This window comes from Doryrhamphus excisus, chromosome 15 (genome assembly GCF_030265055.1).
Source record: "Doryrhamphus excisus isolate RoL2022-K1 chromosome 15, RoL_Dexc_1.0, whole genome shotgun sequence".
Classification (NCBI taxonomy): Eukaryota; Metazoa; Chordata; class Actinopteri; order Syngnathiformes; family Syngnathidae; genus Doryrhamphus; species Doryrhamphus excisus.
The window spans coordinates 17,383,202-17,403,682 of record NC_080480.1 but is presented as its reverse complement, the minus strand read 5'-3'; the positions used below and the strand labels follow the sequence as shown (position 1 = coordinate 17,403,682).

The window sequence follows — 20,481 nt, the reverse complement described above, 5'->3', positions numbered from 1 at the left end:
CTTTCTGCCGTAACTAAAACCGCTATGTGGAAATGATGTCATACTTTTGACAAATACTTTCTTGCGTTTATAGGCTAGCATGTGCTAGTGAAAGTATAGAAGCGCGTACAGACAATGTGAGGAATGTGTATGTGAGCAGGACTTATGGGGGGTGCGTTCACGTACCGCCCGGCATCTAATAATAGCAAACACTAAATGGACATGTGTGCCTGTCAGTTTTTCAGAGGTGATTAGTTCAAGTTCATGCTGGTGATAAGAGAATTCCTGCGTAATGGATGGAAAATTAAGTGCAATATTTTCGTAGTTATGACATAGAAAACCTGTTAAGAATAGAGCCATATACTAGTCACCTTTACACTTATTTTACCCATGATAGTAGATATAAATGGATGAAATAGACCTAAATCAGGTTTTTCACCGAGCAACGTACTTCCGCCACTACAGTACTGGTGGATTTAAATGGCTTTACACTTTTATTACCCCAAAACAAGAGTAAATACTCTTGCTACAGTAGTATCACATTACATGTATTTGCTAAGGAAACTTAGTGGAGGTAAATGCCTGCGTCACTGAACATTACTGACACCTAGTGGCCAATGTAGAATACAGTACTTCATAATTACAATGCTTCTTCTGACGTGTATTTTCAGGGATACAATTTAGGTTAGGAATATAGAATTTGCTGAAATGTTCATTTTTGGATAATAATATTCCATATTCAAGCACAAAACAGACATCATTTACTGATGCTTTTGGGGAAAACTAATGGACTAATGTTGCAGTTAATATAATGTCTGTATATGTAATACTATTATATTGTATTATATAGTTTACATGTTAAAAAATAGAAAGAAAAAGGATGTAAAATATGAAAAAGTGTAAGAGTGTAAGAAGCAGCCTTGTTGTGCAACACACCTGTTAATGAAAATACAAACAGTACACGCAATGTTAGTGAAAATACACAGAGTACACATATTCACTACTCATTCACAACTTTATTGCTGACTAAATGTCACCTTGATTCAGGTTTCAGCGAAAATGACTTACTTGACATGACAACTCTTTCTTCGTGTTCTCACTGCCGTGCTTTGGACTGCCGTTCGAGGTCATTGCACGCCGTGATTGGAGCCGCGCCGCTCCAAAGCAGGTCAAAGTTCATCAGTCGTGGCGCAACACAGCCTGGCAAACAAACAGACGCCCGTGCCGAGTTCAGACTCTGGAAACAAAAACAAAATGTCCCCATTTAGACATTAATGCAACGTAACAATGGCATCATCATCATCATCATCATCCGTCACCTGTTGCTTCAGATTCCAGAACTTCCTTTGACGTCCGGCGTTCGAGTGCTTGCAGGTGCATGACGTGATGTCAGCAGGAAATGCAACGCAAGCCACTTCCTGTCGACTCCTCGCGCAGAAAACCATCACAAGCTTTGACTTTATTTAAAAAATATTTTAATGCACCATTAATAAAGGATCCAACGTATTAATACAAGAGAAATAATATTAAAATAATCGTCAAATTAAAAGGAGGAAGAATAAAAAAAAAGGATGGAAGATATGTACAAGTGTCCTCGCGGAGAGAGGGAAAGGAAGGTATTTACAGCTTGGAATCGAGTGTGTTTCTACGAGAAACAAACACTTTCTGACATTATTTACATCACTTTTTTTCATCGCTTCATCCTGTAAGAGACAAAAAAAGACGCTGGGGTTTTGTCGTGAGACAGGATTTTTTTTTTGTCGCAAACAAGAAAAGACATTTTTCCTGTTGGGCAGACAAAAGCAGATGTCTTGTTGCTACTGAAGAGATAAAACTTTGGACGAGTTTGCCTTCGCCGACGCTCTAAATAAACTATTTCTCTACGAGGGGTTGGTGGGGGGAATAACCTCTAAAGAGCCTTTTTGAAAGGAGATGAAAGGAGATGATAGAAGAAAGAGATGTGCCTCTTAATTAAAAACATTTGTGCAAACACTGACGACGACCCGCAGGAGTTTGGTAGAAAAAAAAAAGTGTACAAATCAAACGTATACAGGTACAGCTCAGTAAATGAGAATATGGTTGGTTTTAGTGGTTGAATAAAAATAATTACTTTTATATTCTATACATTCACTACACACACCCAAACATTGCCAGAACACATTTCTTAATAATTTTGATACTTATCGCTAATATAAAAGGCCAAATTCAGTTTGCCTAACTTTGATCTCTAGTCTGAACGCCAAGTCCAGAAATCAAATTGACTTTTGCACCAAATTCTCATTTATGGAGACGTGCTCGTATTTTTGAGGACGACACGTAGAGAAAAGCAGACACTTTGCCACCAACACAAAGACGAGCACAAACGTGAGACAAAAGCAGAAGGTGTGAGGTGAGAATAAAAACAAGCAAAGCCATAAGAGAGCAAACGAGGAGCAAATGAAAATAACGCAAAGACCAAACTGTTAGCTTAAAAGTGCGCTCCGACACAAGCGCTTTTTTTTTTTTTTTTTCCATTTTAACTTTAAAAACCCTGAATTGATCTGTGTGCGTCATTTGTGTTTTTGTGTGGACCTTTACGGAGCTGAGAGGCTCTCTCCACGGCGCCCCCCCCCCCCCCTTAGAGAGGCCGCTGAGCAAAGAGCACCGGCCGGTTAGTTGAGCGTGCCGCGGCAGTTCTCGGTGCCGCACAGGCAGGGGATCTTGTTCTCCTCCAGGGGGAACTTGTAGTCGTAGGTGATCTCCTCGTTGACGGCGATGGGCTGCTTGGAGTAGATGACGATCTTCTTCTGGGACTCGATGGTGATCACCTTGGCGTAGCAGTTTGGCTGCAAGGGGAAGAGATGCTCTGATGTAGAGTAGATCGGTGTAGCAGATCACATGCAAGGAGCGGCACTGGATGATTGTCATGTATATCATATAACGACTGTATGGGGATACTAGCGTTGTATGATATTATATTAAGGTACTGTATATAAGTATACTGTATAGCAGGGGTGCTCATTAAGTCGATCGCGATCGTACTGGTCGATCGCTGGTCGATCGCGGCGTGACATTAAAAAAATATCATCCCAGCATCAATGCCGTCACTTGATTGATATACAGGGCAGCCATTCAGATGACAACAGAATGTTGCCCTTCGGGCGACCAATCAAATCAAACGACGTCTCTAAGTGCAGCAGAACTTACGATGTCAGCCTATCATCCATCCCCGTTGATTGACTTGATTGACATACAGGACAACCAGTCAGATGACAACTGAATTTTGACCTTTAGGTCACCGCTCATGCGTAAACAACGATGCAAAGTGCTAAGATAGTCGGCGAATTGCGTCAGATTTTAAAGCCCTCGCTAAAGTTTATGGTCACTAAAATGAGTGCTAAGCTAGTCGGCGAATTGCGAGATTTTAAGCCCTCGCTAAAGTTTATGGTCACTAAAATGAGTGAAGGAGCTGGACCAAGTAAAAAGGCAAAAACTGGACCAAGTAAAAAGGCAAAAACTGGACCAAGTAAAAACGCAAAAAAACATATCACTTCCATACGGATATGGAATATTATACGGATATTATGATACGGATATTATCCATGACTGATAACATTTGGAAGTGTGCTTGAGGCTGGCTATCAGCAGCTACTGTCCGGACTATGCATCCCTGGCTGGTTCAATTCAGTGCAAGTCATCAAAGTAAACTCAGGTAATTACAAAAAATGTTAATAGTTAATTATGTGTGTTTTGCAATATTGGCTCATTTGGTTATGTAAGGTACATCAACATACATTGTACGTACAAATAATCCTCAATACATTTGAAAATAAATAGATGTTTTGCATTTTTGTAGTGGGTAGATCATTTTGACTCGGTCATTTTAAAAGTAGCTCGCATGCTGAAAAAGTGTGAGCACCCCTGCTGTATAGTATATGGCAATACCGGCGTTGTGTGACGATAATAAGGTACGGTGGGGCCAACTCACAGTGCAGCAGTGGTTGATGAAGCGGGCCAAGTTGCCGCACTTGGTGGCGTCTATGATGGTGTCGTGGTCCACTCGGAACAAGTAGCTGCTCCCGATGCCCTGCTGAGCGTACCGCTTCTCACGATTGTCCGCTACCATCTGTAGGCACGTGGACATAAAAGCGTTTGAATTCAGTGTGCTTCTTGCTCTTCTGTCGTCTTTTCTAAACCAGGCTAAAAGCAATGCAGCGTTGATATGCTAGCATGTTACAGTCCTGGTTTACCATGTTAGCATTATTTCAAGGGAGGAAGTGAAATACGGAGTGTGGCCTGAGAACAATTGAGCCGTACTTTGGACACCCACGGCCTAGCTTCAACACGGCTAGTGATAGTGTGAATTTCCAAGATAAGCCGCTCACCTGTCTTATGTTCTGACCTACATACTCGATGACCATCTCGTCGGCGGCGATGGCCTCCATGGCGAAGAGGCCCCACTCGTGGATCCTGCTGCGTCCGAATCGGAGCTTCTTCTTACGGAACTGCACAAGCACAGGAAAAAAGGCCGCTTAGTTCAGGATTACGACTGGAGGGGGAGCTTTGACATGTAGCTTTAAATGTGACACATTTTCCCACAGGATTGCAATCTATCTGCGGTGATGGAGATGGTGGTTTGATAACATCAAATTTGCATAATAATTGGCCAAAATAATTTGACAAAAAACGTGAAAGGTGAGGTGTTAGGACGCCATCTACTTTACAGAGGCGTAACAACAAGTGCATTCAGACAGTCCCGTTATAATGGGTGAATGAGAAAGGCTGAACAGGTAGCTCCAGATTTGCTGTCGCCGTCGTTGCGTTCTCACATCCTGCGTGGGCGTGTTACCACAATGTCATCGCTGTGTTGTGCAACAGCTTGAGGCGACCAACTTCTTATGACGTCGTCCGGAATTAGGACACACATAAAGAATGTGCTAATTGTCCGAGTGCACGCGCGTACCTTGAGCTGGTTGAGCTTGAGGAGGTCAGAGTCCATGACGGCCGGCGTGCCGATGACAGTCAGGAGGCGTCGCTGCTCAGAGCGCCTCTCAGAAAGCGCACGGTTGGTGCCCTGAGAAAAAAAACCCAGACCATTAGCTTGAAAGTTTTTTTTTTTTTTAATCATGTGGCCTTGAGATTGAGGTAAAGAACCTTGACCTCGACGTAGATCAGTGAAGCTACTTGACAAAGCAGATAAGACCAACGGCTCCTAATCGTGATTTGCTCAATAAATCAATTGTGAAACCTTTCTCCCACATGTACAGAAGGTCCAACCCAAAACTAACATTGCATCTCACTGTTTTTCCTGCCAGTTTTTTTTTGTTTTTTTAAAGGGAACATAGCGGGCCACCGCTGGACCCCCAGACGGATGCTTGCAGAGCCTACAAAGGCCAAGAAGTCGCCACAATCGGTTTGTTGGAACTGTGGAAAGCTTCTGTGACTCACATTTCAGCTGAGCTTACCAACAACGCTGCAGTGACGGGATGGGCAAGCTGAGGTTTTCTTTCAATGCCAAAAAGGAAAGGGTGCACTCCCATAACTACGTCTTCATTCCGATGAAGCAATTATAAACGGCTTATGAAGAAAAGAAAAATAATTGCTACAACTCTACACATGCAAAAGCACAATACGTTTCATCAGTGGTACTGCAAACAATGCAGCGGTAAACCAGTCGGGTAGGATTTCATTGCACCCTCTGCTGGTCACGGCCAAGAAGCACAACCCAGCGCGCCTCCGTGGCTTTAAGGCAGGGGTCGGGAACCTTTTTGGCTAAGAGAGCCATGAAGGCCAGATATTTTAAAATGTGTATCTGTGAGAGCCATATACATTTTTTTAAACATTGAATGCAATAAAATGTGTGCATTTTTATGTAAGACCAACAGTTTTAGATATAATGGGCTCTAATTGTGTAGACCAGGTACACTACCCCACGCCAATGGGGTGTGGTCAGCATACTTTCGTGAGCAGCGCAGTGTCTAATAATAAATCAAATACTTGCTGCCATTAATGCAACTTTTGCTGCTGCATAGTTTTGAACCGTATTCAGTATATTTCATTCTTTTGGCCATCTTCACCAGAAGGCTTGGTTCTGCAGCTTTAGCTATTTGACTAAAGGAGGAAAGTTTACATTTACATGTTTTTTTGACATCTCAATGACCGAGGTAGACTACAGCATTACCCAGTAATAATCAAGTTTTGGTGTTTGACCTGGAAAATATCATCAGGAAAGATAGATATGGTTGGCCGTATTGCAGCAGAATATAGATGGACGAATTAAAATGCATAACAGTCATTTCTGTGATGTTTACTTTAAAATGTTAGCAAAAATGCATTTTTCTTGTGGTAAGAAATGCTTGAGAGCCAGATACAGTCATCAAAAGAGCCCTACCTGGCTCCCGAGCCATAGGTTCCCTACCTCTGCTTTAAGGCAAAATAACTGGAATGCACTGCTCTCAGACACGGTGAGGTGTAATGGATGCATGATTGGTGCTTACCGAGCTGTCGACATTCTCCACTTCCCTTATGACCTGCTCGGGAAGATCCAGGTCAAGGTAGACGTCCTTCTCCTTGCGGCTGATGGCGTAGTAGCCCTCGCTCCTGGCAGAGCCGGTCACGTGCTCCCGAAGCTGCCCATCCGTGCTCCTCTTCTTACGTCGAGGGTTTGGCAAATTGGTCAGTGGGGCTCAGCGTTAAGGCTAATACGCTAATATGACATGAAGAACTTCACACAAATGGATGGTAAGGATATCAGTGTGCTGGACCCAGTGGGTGTCATTGAGCCAGTCGGAGGAGTGGTTGTCTTGCAGCAGCTTCTCATACGTCTTCTTCAGCAGCATTAAGTCCTCGCCATCCAGGCCCGAGTTCCAGATGTCGTAGAGGATGGTCATCTGCTCAAACTCGCTGCGGTTCTCGTACTTCACAGCCGGCGGCGGCTCGGGAGATGGAGCGGGTTTGGACGACATCACGCCGGCCTCCTGCAGGAAGAGACGTTCGCTCTTCCTCACCTCCTCCAGGACCTCGTCCTCAGAGTCTGTGCTCGACAGCTCGCCCGACTCCAGCTCCTCCACGTCCACGTCTTCCTCCGGGTCCGAGTCCTGTACAGAGGCAACATCGGGTTCAGGTCCTTGTGGATGTGATCGTGTACCAATAGCTGATTGGTCAGTTAAATCACATGGTCCACATAGTGATTAAATGGTTCTATTAGCAATAACAAATAATATCTGACGCGTCTCGTATAGGATGTGTACCTAATGTTGCATCCAGCAAGATAAAAGATGGACATAGCAAACACACCTCGAGTTTCCGCTTCTTCTGTTTCTTGCTGGGCTGTTCCTTCGCTTGTTTTGCGGGAAGAAATTCCAAGTTCTCTTTGTCCTTGTCTTTACTTCTCTTCTTTTTGCTCTTCTCAAGTTCCAGTGCTTTACTCGCCATCAACTTCTTGGCTGGAGAAACTGAGGCCGGGCTCGACTCAGCCGGGCACAGCAATCCCAAATATTCCCCAGAGTCCCCTCTGGGTGGCAGCGCCTCGCCAATGACCTCCTCCGGTGCCTCCAGCACCCCAGAGATGGTGTTGAGGTCTGCTGGGAGGAGAACTGACGAGTCCTGCTTGGAGGAGGTCTTTTTGGGGGCAGGTGGCCCCGTGAGAAGGGGCGGCTTGGAATAGCTGTGCTCCATGAACACAACCACGCTCTCCAAACTCATGACACGCAACAGCGCCTCCCCCGAGAAGAGACCTCCCCCCATCTTCTGCTCCTCTGCCTCGTCCGATGTCTCGGTCTCCTCGGAGTCCCCGGCCTCGGGGTCCATTGTCAGAGCGACGTCGGCCAGCACGGAGAGGTCGGCGGTTGAGGCGGAGGCCAGCTGCAAGAGGCTGGACGCCCCCAGTTGTTCCCGCAGCCTCAGCCTCTGATTGTCCTCCTCATCCTCGTCTTCCTCTTTGAGGGGGTGACAGGTGGACATAGAAAAACCGGTGGGGCGGGTCTTTCCCTTGCCCCGTTTGCTGATGGGAGACGGAGGGGGAGCCTCCTCGAAGGCCATCCTGCACATGGAGGCGTGGTCCAAGGGGAGGTTCTGCACCGTGCGGCACACCATGATGGGAGAGGTGGAGGATTTGGGCGAGTCTTTGCCTGAGCCCCGTTTGCCGGGCACTTTGGTGGGGGCAGCCTGGGGGGACAGAGGGGTCCTTTTGGACTCATGGGAATCTGGAGTTCTTCCACACGGCGGCACAATGAGGGCGTTGCCTTCGCCTGGTTTGGAGGCGAAGGGAAGCAGCTGGATGCCATGAGAGGGACGTGCGGAGGATGCGGCGGCGGCGGCACGGGGGTCTGAGGGTCTGCTGGGCGAGAGGAGAAGGGGAGATTCACCCGCCGCTTGGGAGGGAGGTGAAGACAGCGTTGATGACGCTGCTTTGCTGTTCTCCTCCGTGGAGAACGAGACGGTCTTCCTGCGTTTTTTGAGCGGGGGCACGAGGACCACGGGGGACGAAGGACGGGGGTATGGCGGCGATGGCGGTCGTTTGGAGAGTGCTCTTCCATCCGCCTTGCCGTCTTTGGCGTCACCTGAATGAGAAGGCATCTTCAGCTGCTGATGTTGTGGTGATGTTCCTGGTAGAGGACCTTCCACTTACCAGTTTTGACTGCAGCCTTTGGAAAGATCTTCCCTCTGAGGCCGTCTTTTTCTGTGGTGCTGTCCATGGTGGACTCGTCCATGGTGTCTGGTCCGTCGCTGTCGGGCCTCTCGCCTTCCTCTTCATCCTCAGAGGAAGATGAGGAGGAGGATCCGGAGGACGACGAGCCGTCGGACGATGACGAAAGGCTCTCGTCATCGCTATCTGCGCTGAGAGCATCATCTGAAAAGAAAGATTTTGTTATTTCTGTCGAGCAGAAAAGACACAAAAGTCTCATGTGTCATGGATTGATTGATTAATTTACCATCAGACTCCTTCTCACTCGCCTCCACTTCCTCATCCTCCTCCAAAAGAAAGAGTTGACATTAAAAGTTAGAGCAGGAAAACAGTGATTACAGATTAAATGCTGCCCCCTAGTGACGCATGCAGGAATAGCAACATAATAACATTAAACAAACCAAAACTAAACAACTAAAGCACGGCATGTTTGGGCAAGGGGTGCAATGAATCGCATGCTCTCTCTTACAGCTCCATCGAAAGAGGTGATCTCCAGCCCGGCACGTTTCCATGCACACGCGCAACGTCGTAGGATGACTGGAATGTGACGGCTCCATGCGGATCTTAATCTTACAGCGCCAATTCATACAAAACCATCTAACAGGGACGTGCTCCGTCACCAGCAAATTAATTTATGTGAGTAATAAGGGCGTGTCATGTAATTATGCCATGACAGCTGCAACTTTGTGCAAAATAAATGCCTCTAAACGCCTCGAAACAGCAGCATAAAAGTGACGGTACGGTACAAATAGCCTAATTCCCTGACGCCATAGCATTTGGGAATAAAGGGACACCAATGTGATTGTTTTTACCTTTTCCGAGGAAGAGCCATCCGATGTTTCTTCTCCCTCGCTGTCCAGCTCCCAGGGTTTGCGATTTCTGGGCTTCTTTTTCCTCCTCTTGTTGTCTCTTCCAGCTCCGTGTCTGCCGGCCTCTGGCGTTCTCCCATCGGCAGCTGCAAACGAGATGCGGAGGTCAAGCGGCCAGCATGTTCCTCCAACACGCCAACGCGGGCGTTTAAAGCGTCGGGACGTGCGCAGCAAACCTTCATCGTCCTCGTCAGGTGGCGTGGAGGGGCGCGGCCTCTTCATGTCTCCCTCCGTGAGCTCCTGAGGTTCTTTCCTCTTCACCTAAACGAGAACAGTCATATTTGTCTATGGTGTAGATCCACGTTTTGGTTTATGGCTTCATCAGGTCTTGCGCTTGTGTTACCTTGAAGGAGGGCAGTCTTAGCGCTCCACGCAGAGAGAATCCCTCCACGCCTCCGCTTTTTGCCCAGTCCACAAGAGACGTGAGAGGCTCACGAGGACGGCTCACCTTCTCCTCCTTCTTCTCATCATCACGTAAGGCTGACATCGTCTGGAATGGCTGGGAAAAGAAAAAAAACAGTTTGAAGATTCCAGTCATAATCTCCAACATTTGTCCCAAAACAGATGAAACCATGACCACTTCCCTACCTTGGCTTTCGTCTCCTTCCTGTCCCACCACTCGTCAAAGGTGGCAAAGGCGATGTTCTCCACCATCTTGCGGTTGAGGTCCCTCTGCATGATGTTCTTCATCTCCTGGATGAGAGTGGCGAGCACCATCTGCACGGTGGCTTCATGAGGGTTGTCAGCAAGCAAGGGCATCTCCTCCCCGGGGGTCTGGTACTCGCCCCCCTCGCCGGGCGGCATGGTGCCATAGGCGGCCGGAGGCATGTAGGAGGGGTAGTGGGTGGCTAAAGGGTGCGGCGGCCACGCAGTGTGGGGAGGCGGTAGGTGGGGCGGCGGTATTTGCGTGCCGTGTGGGTCGGTGTAAGGGTAGGGCATGTGTGGGGGCATGTAGCGGTGATCTTGCTCGTAATGACCGGCGCCCGCCCCGCTCCCTTCTTGGTCCATGTAGGGGTGGGGCGGTGGCGGCACGGAGTGCAGATGGTAGGAGGAGTAGTCTCCTGTGGCTGCCTCGCCCGGGCCCGGCGTGCCGTTGGACGACGACATGCGCAACTGGTGCAGACGACTGAGCATGTGCGTCTGCATCTGGAAGGACATGGGGGCGCCGCCCGTGTACTGGTTCATCAGCTCCATGGAGCTGGCATAGTCATACATGTGGGGGGGCAGGGGTGGCGGGTACTCGGGGTGCAGCTCCATGTGAGGCGGGGGGATCCCGGGAGGCGGGGGCGGCTGCAGCGAGTAGCCCGGGGGAGGCGGCGGAGGCAGGTGAGGGGGGTAGGAGGGGATGGGCGGGTGCATGGAGGTGCCAAAGTGCTGTGCCGAGTCAGAGATGGGCGGGGGAGAAGACGAGGTGTCCGTCGTCTGCGAGGGCATGGCTGCTTGGGATGACGATGGCGAGGAACAGGAGGTCATTGAGGGCTGGTGGGTGGTCACCGTTGTGATGGTCAACTCCCCCTCCTCCTCGTCGGAGATCTCCATGTCCTCCCCCGAGGAATGCGGGGGCGACTGAAAGGAAACAAAGACTTAATATTTGGAAAGCCCCCATCACAGGATAACTTTGCTTTGAGACTAGCCCCGCCCCTTTAAGACAACTGTCAATCAAATCTACTGACTCATGTGACCTCACGTTTACAGCTATGGACCAATCAACCTCACCTGACTCTGGCCATTGAAGGGTGGCGTGCGCGCTCCCGTCCTGCTCCGTGCGTCAGCATTCCCATCCTGGGACGTCTCCTGCTGCACGGCTTCGGCCACGGTGGGGCCAACCTGGGGAGGGGGCTCCTCTGGAGGCGGGACGTGGGGGGAGTATGTGGAAGACGATGCAGTTGAGGACGGTGGTTCGACGGGACTCTTCCGACCCTCTTTGCCCTTCCCTCTTTTCCTGAGGTCGCGCTCCCCTTTCCCCTTGTCCCCGCTGTCTCCGGCCTGATTGACACTTTCGTGCTCCCCTCGTCCATCACCCACCCGCCCTTTATTATCCCCACCGCCTGCCCGTGTGCCCCTCTGCTTGTCCTCTTTCCGCTCATCCTCATCTTCCTCATCGGATGCGAGGAAGGAGAACTTGGCCTTCTGTTCCTTGAGGAGCATCTCTATGCGGGAGTCCAGGCTGCTGCTGTGGTAAGCAAACGGCAAGCTCTCATTGGTGGAATCTGGCTCTGGGGAGGCAGAGCCACGCTGGGGGGCTGATGAGGGGCTGGCGGTGGCCGAAGGGTGCTGGGGGAGGGAGGAGGCGGAAGGGGACGTAGATGAAGCAATGGAGGGCGGTGGGGACAATGGCGGGGGGGTTTTCGGTGGCACAGGTGGGGTGCTGGGACGGCGTTTGGGCTTAGACCACTGCTCTTCACGGGCGGGGCTGTCCTGGCTGAAATCCAGCGTTCCAAGCGTCTCGGCCACGGCGGCAGCAATGACGGAGGCTGGCGGCAGGGGAGGTGGTGGCGGTGGGGGAGGCGGCGGCGGCAGAGCGCCGTGGTGACCAGAGTGGTAGTCCTTCTCTGCACCCGCTGAAGGCGGAGGGCCCCTCTCTGCGAGACTTGGGGCCCCTAAACGAGCGGATACGTCCAATCCCTGAGGAGGGCCCGGGGCGGGCTCTTTGGAGGCGGAATACGCCGAGTAGGATGAGGGTGGAGGAGACATGCTGTTAGAAGAGGAGCGATACGAATTGGAATTGTATCGGGGGTCGGAGCTGTTGGAGTAGTCGCCGTCTCTTTCCCGGTCTCGTTCTCGGTCCCGATCCCGATCCCTGTCCCGGTCGTGGCTGCTCTTCCTGCGGCTGCTGTGGTGGTTGTGAGAATGGTGGTGGTTGCGATGCCGCTGGTGACCGTGGTCGCTCGAGCGTGACCCCGTGCTGTCCCGCCGATACCCCCGGTCGTCCCGGCGGTCAGAGTGGTGGTGGGAGTGGTGGGAATGGTACTTGGAGGAGGAGTTGGTGTCCTGCTGGTGATGGTAAGATGACCTTCTGGAGACAACGGCCCCCGCCCCGTAGCGGCCTCCAGAGTCTCTATCCCGCTCCCTGTCTCGCTCGGACACAAGGGGCTGATCATACTGGGAGGCCAGCGGGGGCAGGTGCATTGTGGAGTGGTGCGCCATGTGAGGGCCGGGTCCTCCCGCATTTGGGTACGGCGGATAGCACGGCGGCTCGTTGGGACGGAACGAGGCGGCAGGGGGATACATGGGGCGACCTCTGTGGTACACCGGGGGCTCGTGAACATCCTCGGAGTAGCGGGACACTTTGTACCCCCCCACGGTGGAGGAGACGGCGGAGGATGAGGAGGAGGAAGGAAGCATATCCTGAGGGGGGTAACCGCTTCCCAAAGTGCCAGTGTTGTAGCCAGTGTGCCTGTGAGGAAAAACAAGGATGTTTACGGATCTCATATGTCCAATTCCAGATCTATGAAATGTGTCATTGAGTAAAGTAAAAAACTAAAAATGGCCACCGCTCACCTGGCACCGGAATAGCCCGATTCTTGAGAGAATGGCGTGCCAGACCGGGAGCTGTAGGGAGTTCCACCTTGGGAGGACGCAGAGGAACCAGAGGTGTAGGCGCCAGTCATGGAGGAAGGGGGCGTGTCCAGACGCTGTTCGCCAAAGCCGGTATCCGCGGAGCAAGGGGTGACATTCCCCGAGGTGAGGGCTTGGACACCCGCCGCCAACACGGCCAGCTCGCTGGAGAGCCTCCGCCTGATGTCTGACGACTGCGGATTGGAGAAGAGCGTTGGATTAGCACTTTGGAAATGAAGAAAATGCGTATTTGTGTTCAGTTTCCTACGCTACATCCTGGACAAAACTACGGACAGTGCAGATCCGTGTCGTACCGTGTCAGTTTGTTGCTGTGTTGGGGTCTGGGGTGTGAGACAGTCTACTAAGGCCTTGCCTCCTAGAGGGACCGTCTGGGGCGTGTAGGAGCCGTTGACAATCAGGTCGTAATATTTCTGCCTCTGCTGGCCTGAACACAACAAAAAAATATTTATTTCTTACCAAGATGGATATGTGCAATAACAGTGTTGTGAGAACTTATTTATGTGTGGGTTTCAATCCCGGCACAGGACCTTCTGTGTGGCGTTTGCACGTTCTCGCTGCGTTTACCTTTTATATCCAGCTGAGCGTGGATGATGTTGCCCATGACCGAGGTGTTGTGCAGCTGCTTGACCGTGTCCTTGGCCCCCCGAGTGCTGGTGAACAACACCCTGGCCAGGCCTAAGTGCTTCCTGGTCTTGGGGTGGAACAGGATCTCCATCTCCTCCACTTCCCCGAACTTGGCGCACATCTCGGCCAAGAAGGGCTCCTTGATGTTGTCGTTGAGCCGAGCGAAGGTCACCTCTTTGAGGGGGATGGGGCCCACGTAGAACTCGTCGAGCTGCAGCGGTGGGGCGCAAGTGATACTGTCATATTACTGCGATAAATCTGAATGAGGATTTTTTTTTTCCCAGTCTTATGAATGTGCTGTTGGATTATTTTGAGTCTTTGTCGGATAGTCTCACCTTAAACTTTGGCACCGGCAGGACCATTTCTGTATACCTCGACCATAGCCTCCTGGGTCTCGGATCCCGTAGATCACCAACAGGGGGAAATCCAGAGTCCTGGGAATGTTACATTATAGTGAAAAAGAGGCATGCGAGATAACAGAGTGAAATATCGGACTCACGGGTACACTGAAATGCACTCCATCATATCTGTAGATCTTCTGAGCGACCCGTCTGATAGCTGGGTCCTGGACGAGTTTGTAGCTCTTCCACTGCAAACTGACAGCTTTTTGTGCGTCTGCCCCGCCGTCTGGATCCATCCTAGAGCTAAAGTGTCAGACAAAAAGACGTCAGACGTCACAGTATTTAACGATGCAATATAAGGAAAGCATGGCCAGTAGCCGAAGCGGCCACGACTCATCTGACGCGCAGCCGCAGCTAATAACATGCTACCGGCCGTAACTACTGCAAAACACAGCACGGAAAATAAAAAAAACAACTCAAGTGCGAGTGATGGCGAGGACGCCTTAGCCTTCAGAGAACTACTTGCATATCGTAAACAGCATGGCAAAGGATAAAAGAAAAGCAATTGCTTGACGTTTTCAAGATGCTGTCAAAACAATGAGCGCGTTACGTCACAGAGTACTAATTTAGTTAGCAGCCCGCTGCTAGCATGGGCTAACACGCAGCGACAAAATGCAAAGAAGCCGAGCACTAACGCCGAGGCGGGTTTCAAACTGGGCAAAAGTCGAGTCGGGTTCACGACCGGGTGGCAAATATCGCATTAACGGCGACCAGAGCGCTGCACAACGACAGTAAATTAGTTATGCTTTTTTATGCTAATGCTAGGAAGTTTTCGCGACCGTTGGCTAGTGCTAACTAGCATAAGAATCAAGTTGAGAGTCAAACTCGTTATTTATCATCACACTTCTTCAGCCGAGCGCACATTATCAGCAGGGGTGGTGTTGCGGAAGCATTTCCAGGGCTTTACCGGCCCCCTTTTACGACAAAAATCTAGCCCCCCACCTCCAAGAGTCCTACAGCCCGCTCATCCGAGTGTAGCAACCCGCCGCTCCAGTGTAGGCAGCAGCGGCCAGGCCCGGGCAACAAGAAAAACACAGTCCCCCAAACACAAACGGGACAGCTCCGATGACGCCCTCAAGCAAGACTGACGAGCGCAAACGATGCCGCTAACATTCCGGATGTTAGTCGATACAAAGACGAGTCCCTACGAAGCACCTGGGCGTTGTTTTGGTCTCTAAAAGCCCAATATTTTGGAGAGAGCGGCCATCGCGTAGCAAACCTGAAAGCCTCGCCTGTTCGCCATCAGTTGAAGTAAATGCAGCAGTTGACTTCGGACGAGCACTTTCGTGCAAAATAATAAAACACATAAAAACTACTATGACCACATTTAATAAACGCAATGTTAATAATTCTCATTAATTAATAAACCGACAAATTTTATATTAAGTTTATCTACGTCATGTCAACAACTGAAATATATGACCGAATCTGCGTTTGAGAATCTAACAGCTCGGTCGAACAAAGCGCCCTCTAGTGGCTGTCTGTGAACTGTCCACACCACCTCGGTAATAAAATTGTGTCTTAATTAAAAAAAACATTTTAAAGAAGCAGCAAAAATGTTTATATTAACAATAATAATAACAATAACAATATAATGTCCACTAAAACCTTTTGCAGTGAACTGTATGATTACACAATGAAATTACCAGTATACATTGCACATCTTCATTGGCTTTTTACTATATGAGCTTGATTTCATTCATCATCTTTCATCTCCAATGGTGGCACACTCTCAAGATGCTCCATCAACATCCCAAACCTCAGCAGCTTATCCAATTAGGTACTTATGTAATATACTGTTATGATGTTGTTAAAATAAGAATTACCACAACTTCAGTCATCGCTTCCAACCTGACAGTTTGGCCGATGTGATGAAACCAAATCTAGTCCAGAGAGTGCTGACACAATCATGGAAGTTAAATTTAGCGCCAAACCACACCCGTTCCAGTCCCCATTATAGAAGCCACCATTTTGCTCCCTGACAACATCTCTGAATGAAACCCGACAACAAATTTCATTTCAGTGCACTTTATTGACTTTGCTCAGATATCCATGACAGACAGCCTGCAAGCGGATATAAGTTAAAATGGAGTCCATTTTACCATTCAGGGTTCATTTAATGCTATTGTTACAATTCAATTCGACTCCACAGTGGTGCTTGTTTTTCATTATTTAAAAATGTGGTACAGCAGGTGACGTTTTAAAAGCCCACCAAGACAACGTAATAAAAAGATGAGGGTGTGTCGTGTTGATGAGATGTGATAGTGACAAAAGGTCCTTCTCACTTGCGCTCAATGCCAAGATGAGCAGATGGCGACGGAGCGGGCCCAGCTTGCCACAGCCACAGAAAACACGGCGTCCGTTCTCTCACATGGCCTTCACTTTGATCTGCTTCATCTTCATCTGCTTCTTCTCGATCTTCTTCTGCTCGCGGCGCTGGGCGGCTTCCTGAAAAGCGAAACGAAGCCCTTTGTTGTCAGCAAAGAAAAAAAAACGATTCCAAGTGAATTCTTCAGCCCTGACCTCAAGGCGACGCTGTCTGTCCGGATCCTCCTCGTTCATGATCCTCTCCTTCTCGGCTCGCTTCTTCTCTTCGCGGCGCGTTTGGGCCGCCTCCTGGCGCTGCGCGTGAGTCTGCTTCAGGAAGTTCTCCTCCACCCGGGCCCGATTGCGGTCCGCTTTCATTTTTCCCTGCGGACACCATCAGCGAGGATCTTCGATGCTCTTCAAGCGTCACACGATATGCATGCACATCAAGTTGAGTGTGTGCTCTCACTTCTCGGTTGAGACGCAGCTTCTTGACTTTATCGATGCTGTAGATCACCATGTTCATGAGCGGGAGCAGAGCGTCCATGTCTTTGGGAGAGGTGTTGCCCATGCCAGGCACTGCAAACACGGCGTAATGGACCAAATAAGCATGTTTTCTGTTATTGTTGTGGTGGTAAACACCAAGCATTCACCATTGAATGTAAACAGCAGCGTCTTCTTGGTGTCAGGCAGCTTTAAGGGCTGGCCCTCCCTGCAAAACAACGCACACTGCAAACATCAAACAGCCACATCAACGCCACCAATCGGTGTTCTTTTTAAGACGACGCTCACTCTTGCATAACTTTTGGACCAGAAAATTGGTCCGAGAAATGGATGGACTCGATCTTGTCAGCATGGTTGGTGATGTAATGCACCATCTAAAAACAGAAGAAGGTGTCCTCCTTATTGTGGTTAGAAACAACTTCCCAGAGTATTCCGGTCAAATCTCACCTTGCTGTCCATCACGCCATCCGTGACCTCGCCCATCTCAGTAAGGATAGCCAGGGAGTCTGGAAGGCCGAACTTGGCTCCGGACTTTGGCTTGTCCCCGCAGAACTCACTCTGCATTTAGTGTGGAGTACGTGACACGTAAATAAGAGACCCAGCAATGCAGCATTCTAGATGCTGGTAATGTATCCCGCCGGGTAACTGGATGAAATAAAATGAAAGCAAACGTGCAGGCTACTTACCAAGTCCTGCATCTCCTTCTGAAGACGGGCCATGGACTTCTTGGTGCCCACAGCGAACACAAACGTGTCCATGTCCTCGTCATTTAGCGTCACTTTGATTTGCTGCACAAAGACACACGCTTGGTGAGATAACTAAACCAAGAAGCATCCTCACGGCTGAGATGGTACCAACCACTTGGTCACAGGTAGGCCTCATCATCCTGGCCAAAACGTTGAGCAGGTCCTGCCTCTTCAGGAACTGGAAGCGCAAACACATGCATGACAGTCATTGCGTGTTGACACAAGTGCGCAAAAACACACACACACACACCTTCAGCTGGATTAGCATGCCCTCACAGCACACGCGGCCCGAGCACCACAGGTTGTAGATGTGCTCGTTTTCCTGGTTGAGCTTCCCCGTGCTCACAGCTTCTTTGCTGGTGCCGTCATCGCCTGCGCGCAGGCACCGTTAAGAGCGGCCGTGACATCACAAAACATCCCGACGGCGATGCCAGAAACTCACCGACGAGAGCAAAGTTGCTCTCGAGGAGTTCTCTGTGGGAGTTGAACCACGCCTGAGCCAGCCGGCTGTTCTTGTTCTTGCCGATGATGTAGTTCATGATGTAGGCCAGCAGGCCCGTCACCATCAGGATCTCCATGTAGTAGCTCTCCCAGCTGTTCTGCAGATGCGGGGGGACCTGCACGCAAACGGGCGGCAATTTACAACGTGGGAAAAGTCAAAAGTCAGTGACACCAGCAGGAAGTTAGGGAGCGTCAAAAATGACTGCAGTTTTTGGTCTTGCTTGAACCGTTTAGGGAGTGTTCAAAATGTAACAGATTTTGGAGGGTACTAAAAAATTTAAAAATAAGTCTACTCCCAAAAACTGCAATGAAAAGATTAATATTTCTTGCTCAGATTAACTATAAATAAGATAAAATAAGATTAGTAGTAAATTTGATTTTTTTGGTACATACCTTCCAGTATGTTACCTTTCCAGTTTTTTTCTTCTTCCAAAACAATATTAGCAAAAATACACCTCACCGTGTGTCACCAATGTTTATTACTACTAGTGCCATTACTCAGGAAGCTAAATAGCTAGTCAACGAGAGTTGTGGTCGCTCACTCTCTGGTGTTTTGGTAGATAAGTCAGGAGCTCAGCCCCCGCTGAAGAGCTACAACAGGATTGTGATGCCATCAAATTGTAGCATAATTAATTCTAAACAGTTGACATAAAATAAATGATAATAAACTCAGGGAAGTTTTTTTCTTTAACTGATATATACCGTGGTGATGATGAGGTTGTCCTTCATGGGGTGTCCAGTCTTCTCCATGTCTCCAATCCCCTCAAACTCCTCCTGGTCGTACTTGCTGTAAATGTCCTGATCCTAGACAGCACATGCCAGCGTTAGCTTCACTGCAGTCAGCTACAGCAACATCTTCATAGTACATGTTGACATGGAGTCGACCTGCGTGTCGGAGTCCTCAAAGCCATCCTGACCGTCATCCTCCAGCTCCACAGTGGCCTCGTCTTCATCTTCGTCTTCCTGGTCGTGCGAGGAAGGGTTGGCTCTTTGCGGTGGCGGCGGGGCGGTTCCGGCCTCGGGTGTGACGTCATCGTTCATGTCCTCAAACTCGGCGAAGTCATTGTCATCGAAGTCCGCCAGGTCCTCGCTGTCGTCAAAATCGTCATTGTAGCGCCCCCGGGAGGCGGGGAGGGCCAGGAGGAGCAGCAGCAGGGTGGGGACCAGGAAGAGGTATGCTCTTTGCATGGTGGTGCCTGGGGTGAAGTCAGAAGATGACAAAACAAACACGGAGTAGTGGAACAACTCTGGAATGAATCAAACATTTATCACCTTTTCCTATAATCTTTAAGTACATAAGTGCTATAAATGTCAAACAAGGCAATGGAAGCTTTGCATGAAGCATTAGTGACGTCACTGTGTTGCTTTAACATGAAAAATAACCTTTTGTTTCTCAGGTGGTCAAAAATGACAACAGGAGACTAGTAGTCACGTGACAAAGCCCACTGGGAAAAGCTCCCTAATGAGCGACTTTAACCTAGTAAACAATGACAAAGACACTATTACCTGTCAAATCCGAAAAACACGCATCTACACTACGTGGAGTTAAACTTAAACAGCCCGCCTGTGTGAGTGAATGGTTAACCACAAATCTGTCGCTAGCACAACCTAAGGCTTAGCGACACGTTGGCTACAAGACCAAACAACACACGTTGCTGCAGTAATAAAGTGTCAAAGTGTTTGTGGGAGTAGGTTAGATGTTACAACTTGTTAACACATCGGATTAAACCCCCCCTACCTTAATCGCGCCCCAGTGTCCTACCATCCCCCCGCACCCAGTCCCTTACTTTCTTATTAGCTAGCGTTAGCGTGCTAACTAGCTAGGTGAGGTGCCAAGTTGAGCGGAAATCAAATTAGCGTGGCAATAAAGTGCGACGTACGGAGACCGAGTATAGAATCGAGACTTGCGGTATCGTACCTGAGTCTTGCCGGAGTTCACGTTTGGCCGTTTAACCGCAAGCAGTCTCCAGAACTGTGCGGATGAGACGTCTGAAGGTTTTGACACGGTTTTAACCTTTCAAAGTAAAAGTAACAAGCAGCGATACGAGCCTGTCAACGCGAGAATTTATAATCACGTGACTGCCAACCACGTTTTCCTCCTGTGCTAAGCTTTAGTTTTGAAATACACAAGGGAAGAAGCTATTTTAATGCTTAAAATTTTCGTAATCAAACAATTGTCTGACACTTGAAACGAACACATTTATGTGTATTTTTGTTCAAAACACTCAGAGCCAATTGAGGCCGAGTTGCATATCGAATTTATTTCTACGAGACAGTTATTAAAAACACGACTCTTGTGTATAGTC

The 20,481-nt window shown here is 49.2% G+C and overlaps 2 protein-coding genes across 9 annotated transcripts; both read right to left on the bottom strand.

The window, feature by feature from the left end:
• Window positions 1–26: 26 nt before the first annotated feature.
• On the bottom strand, window positions 27–15,464 carry setd1a (SET domain containing 1A, histone lysine methyltransferase). 5 transcript variants are annotated; one of them, XM_058048395.1, is made up of 21 exons: window positions 15,337–15,464; window positions 14,216–14,360; window positions 14,052–14,150; window positions 13,657–13,927; window positions 13,386–13,516; window positions 13,015–13,265; window positions 11,230–12,910; window positions 10,102–11,079; window positions 9,857–10,012; window positions 9,690–9,774; window positions 9,457–9,599; window positions 8,892–8,931; window positions 8,588–8,809; window positions 7,255–8,519; window positions 6,710–7,055; window positions 6,456–6,637; window positions 4,922–5,032; window positions 4,344–4,463; window positions 3,947–4,084; window positions 1,048–2,804; window positions 27–915 (listed from the first exon to the last, which is right to left on the bottom strand). In XM_058048395.1, exons 2-20 carry the CDS (start codon window positions 14,351–14,353, stop codon window positions 2,631–2,633), a joined length of 6,531 nt encoding a protein of 2,176 aa, XP_057904378.1. In that variant the 5' UTR covers window positions 14,354–14,360; window positions 15,337–15,464; the 3' UTR covers window positions 27–915; window positions 1,048–2,630. The 5 variants fall into 5 exon arrangements, with proteins under 5 accessions (XP_057904378.1, XP_057904377.1, XP_057904375.1 ...); XM_058048394.1 differs by having other exon boundaries at window positions 15,273–15,353; XM_058048392.1 differs by having other exon boundaries at window positions 15,060–15,350.
• Window positions 15,465–16,135: 671 nt separating this feature from the next.
• Window positions 16,136–20,228, bottom strand: ccdc47 (coiled-coil domain containing 47). 4 transcript variants are annotated; one of them, XM_058048505.1, is made up of 13 exons: window positions 20,094–20,228; window positions 19,061–19,371; window positions 18,878–18,979; window positions 18,117–18,291; window positions 17,925–18,046; window positions 17,787–17,852; window positions 17,615–17,716; window positions 17,376–17,486; window positions 17,217–17,302; window positions 17,078–17,136; window positions 16,894–17,003; window positions 16,641–16,808; window positions 16,136–16,565 (listed from the first exon to the last, which is right to left on the bottom strand). In XM_058048505.1, exons 2-13 carry the CDS (start codon window positions 19,361–19,363, stop codon window positions 16,485–16,487), a joined length of 1,485 nt encoding a protein of 494 aa, XP_057904488.1. In that variant the 5' UTR covers window positions 19,364–19,371; window positions 20,094–20,228; the 3' UTR covers window positions 16,136–16,484. The 4 variants fall into 4 exon arrangements, with proteins under 4 accessions (XP_057904488.1, XP_057904490.1, XP_057904492.1 ...); XM_058048507.1 differs by having other exon boundaries at window positions 20,056–20,177; XM_058048509.1 differs by lacking the exon at window positions 20,094–20,228 and adding an exon at window positions 19,914–19,938.
• Between the last annotated feature and the right edge of the window lie 253 nt (window positions 20,229–20,481).

Coding starts and splice junctions, on each gene's coding strand:
- setd1a (XM_058048395.1), bottom strand. CDS start 14,353: ATGGATCCAGACGGCGGGGCAGACGCACAAAAAGCTGTCAGTTTGCAG. Junction 10,013..10,101: donor GGAAGGAGACGAAAGCCAAG/GTAGGGAAGTGG, acceptor TTCTTTTCCCAG/CCATTCCAGACGATGTCAGC. Junction 2,805..3,946: donor TCATCAACCACTGCTGCACT/GTGAGTTGGCCC, acceptor TTCCCCTTGCAG/CCAAACTGCTACGCCAAGGT.
- ccdc47 (XM_058048505.1), bottom strand. CDS start 19,363: ATGCAAAGAGCATACCTCTTCCTGGTCCCCACCCTGCTGCTGCTCCTC. Junction 16,809..16,893: donor AGCTGCGTCTCAACCGAGAA/GTGAGAGCACAC, acceptor TGGTGTCCGCAG/GGAAAAATGAAAGCGGACCG. Junction 16,566..16,640: donor ACAGACAGCGTCGCCTTGAG/GTCAGGGCTGAA, acceptor TTCGCTTTTCAG/GAAGCCGCCCAGCGCCGCGA.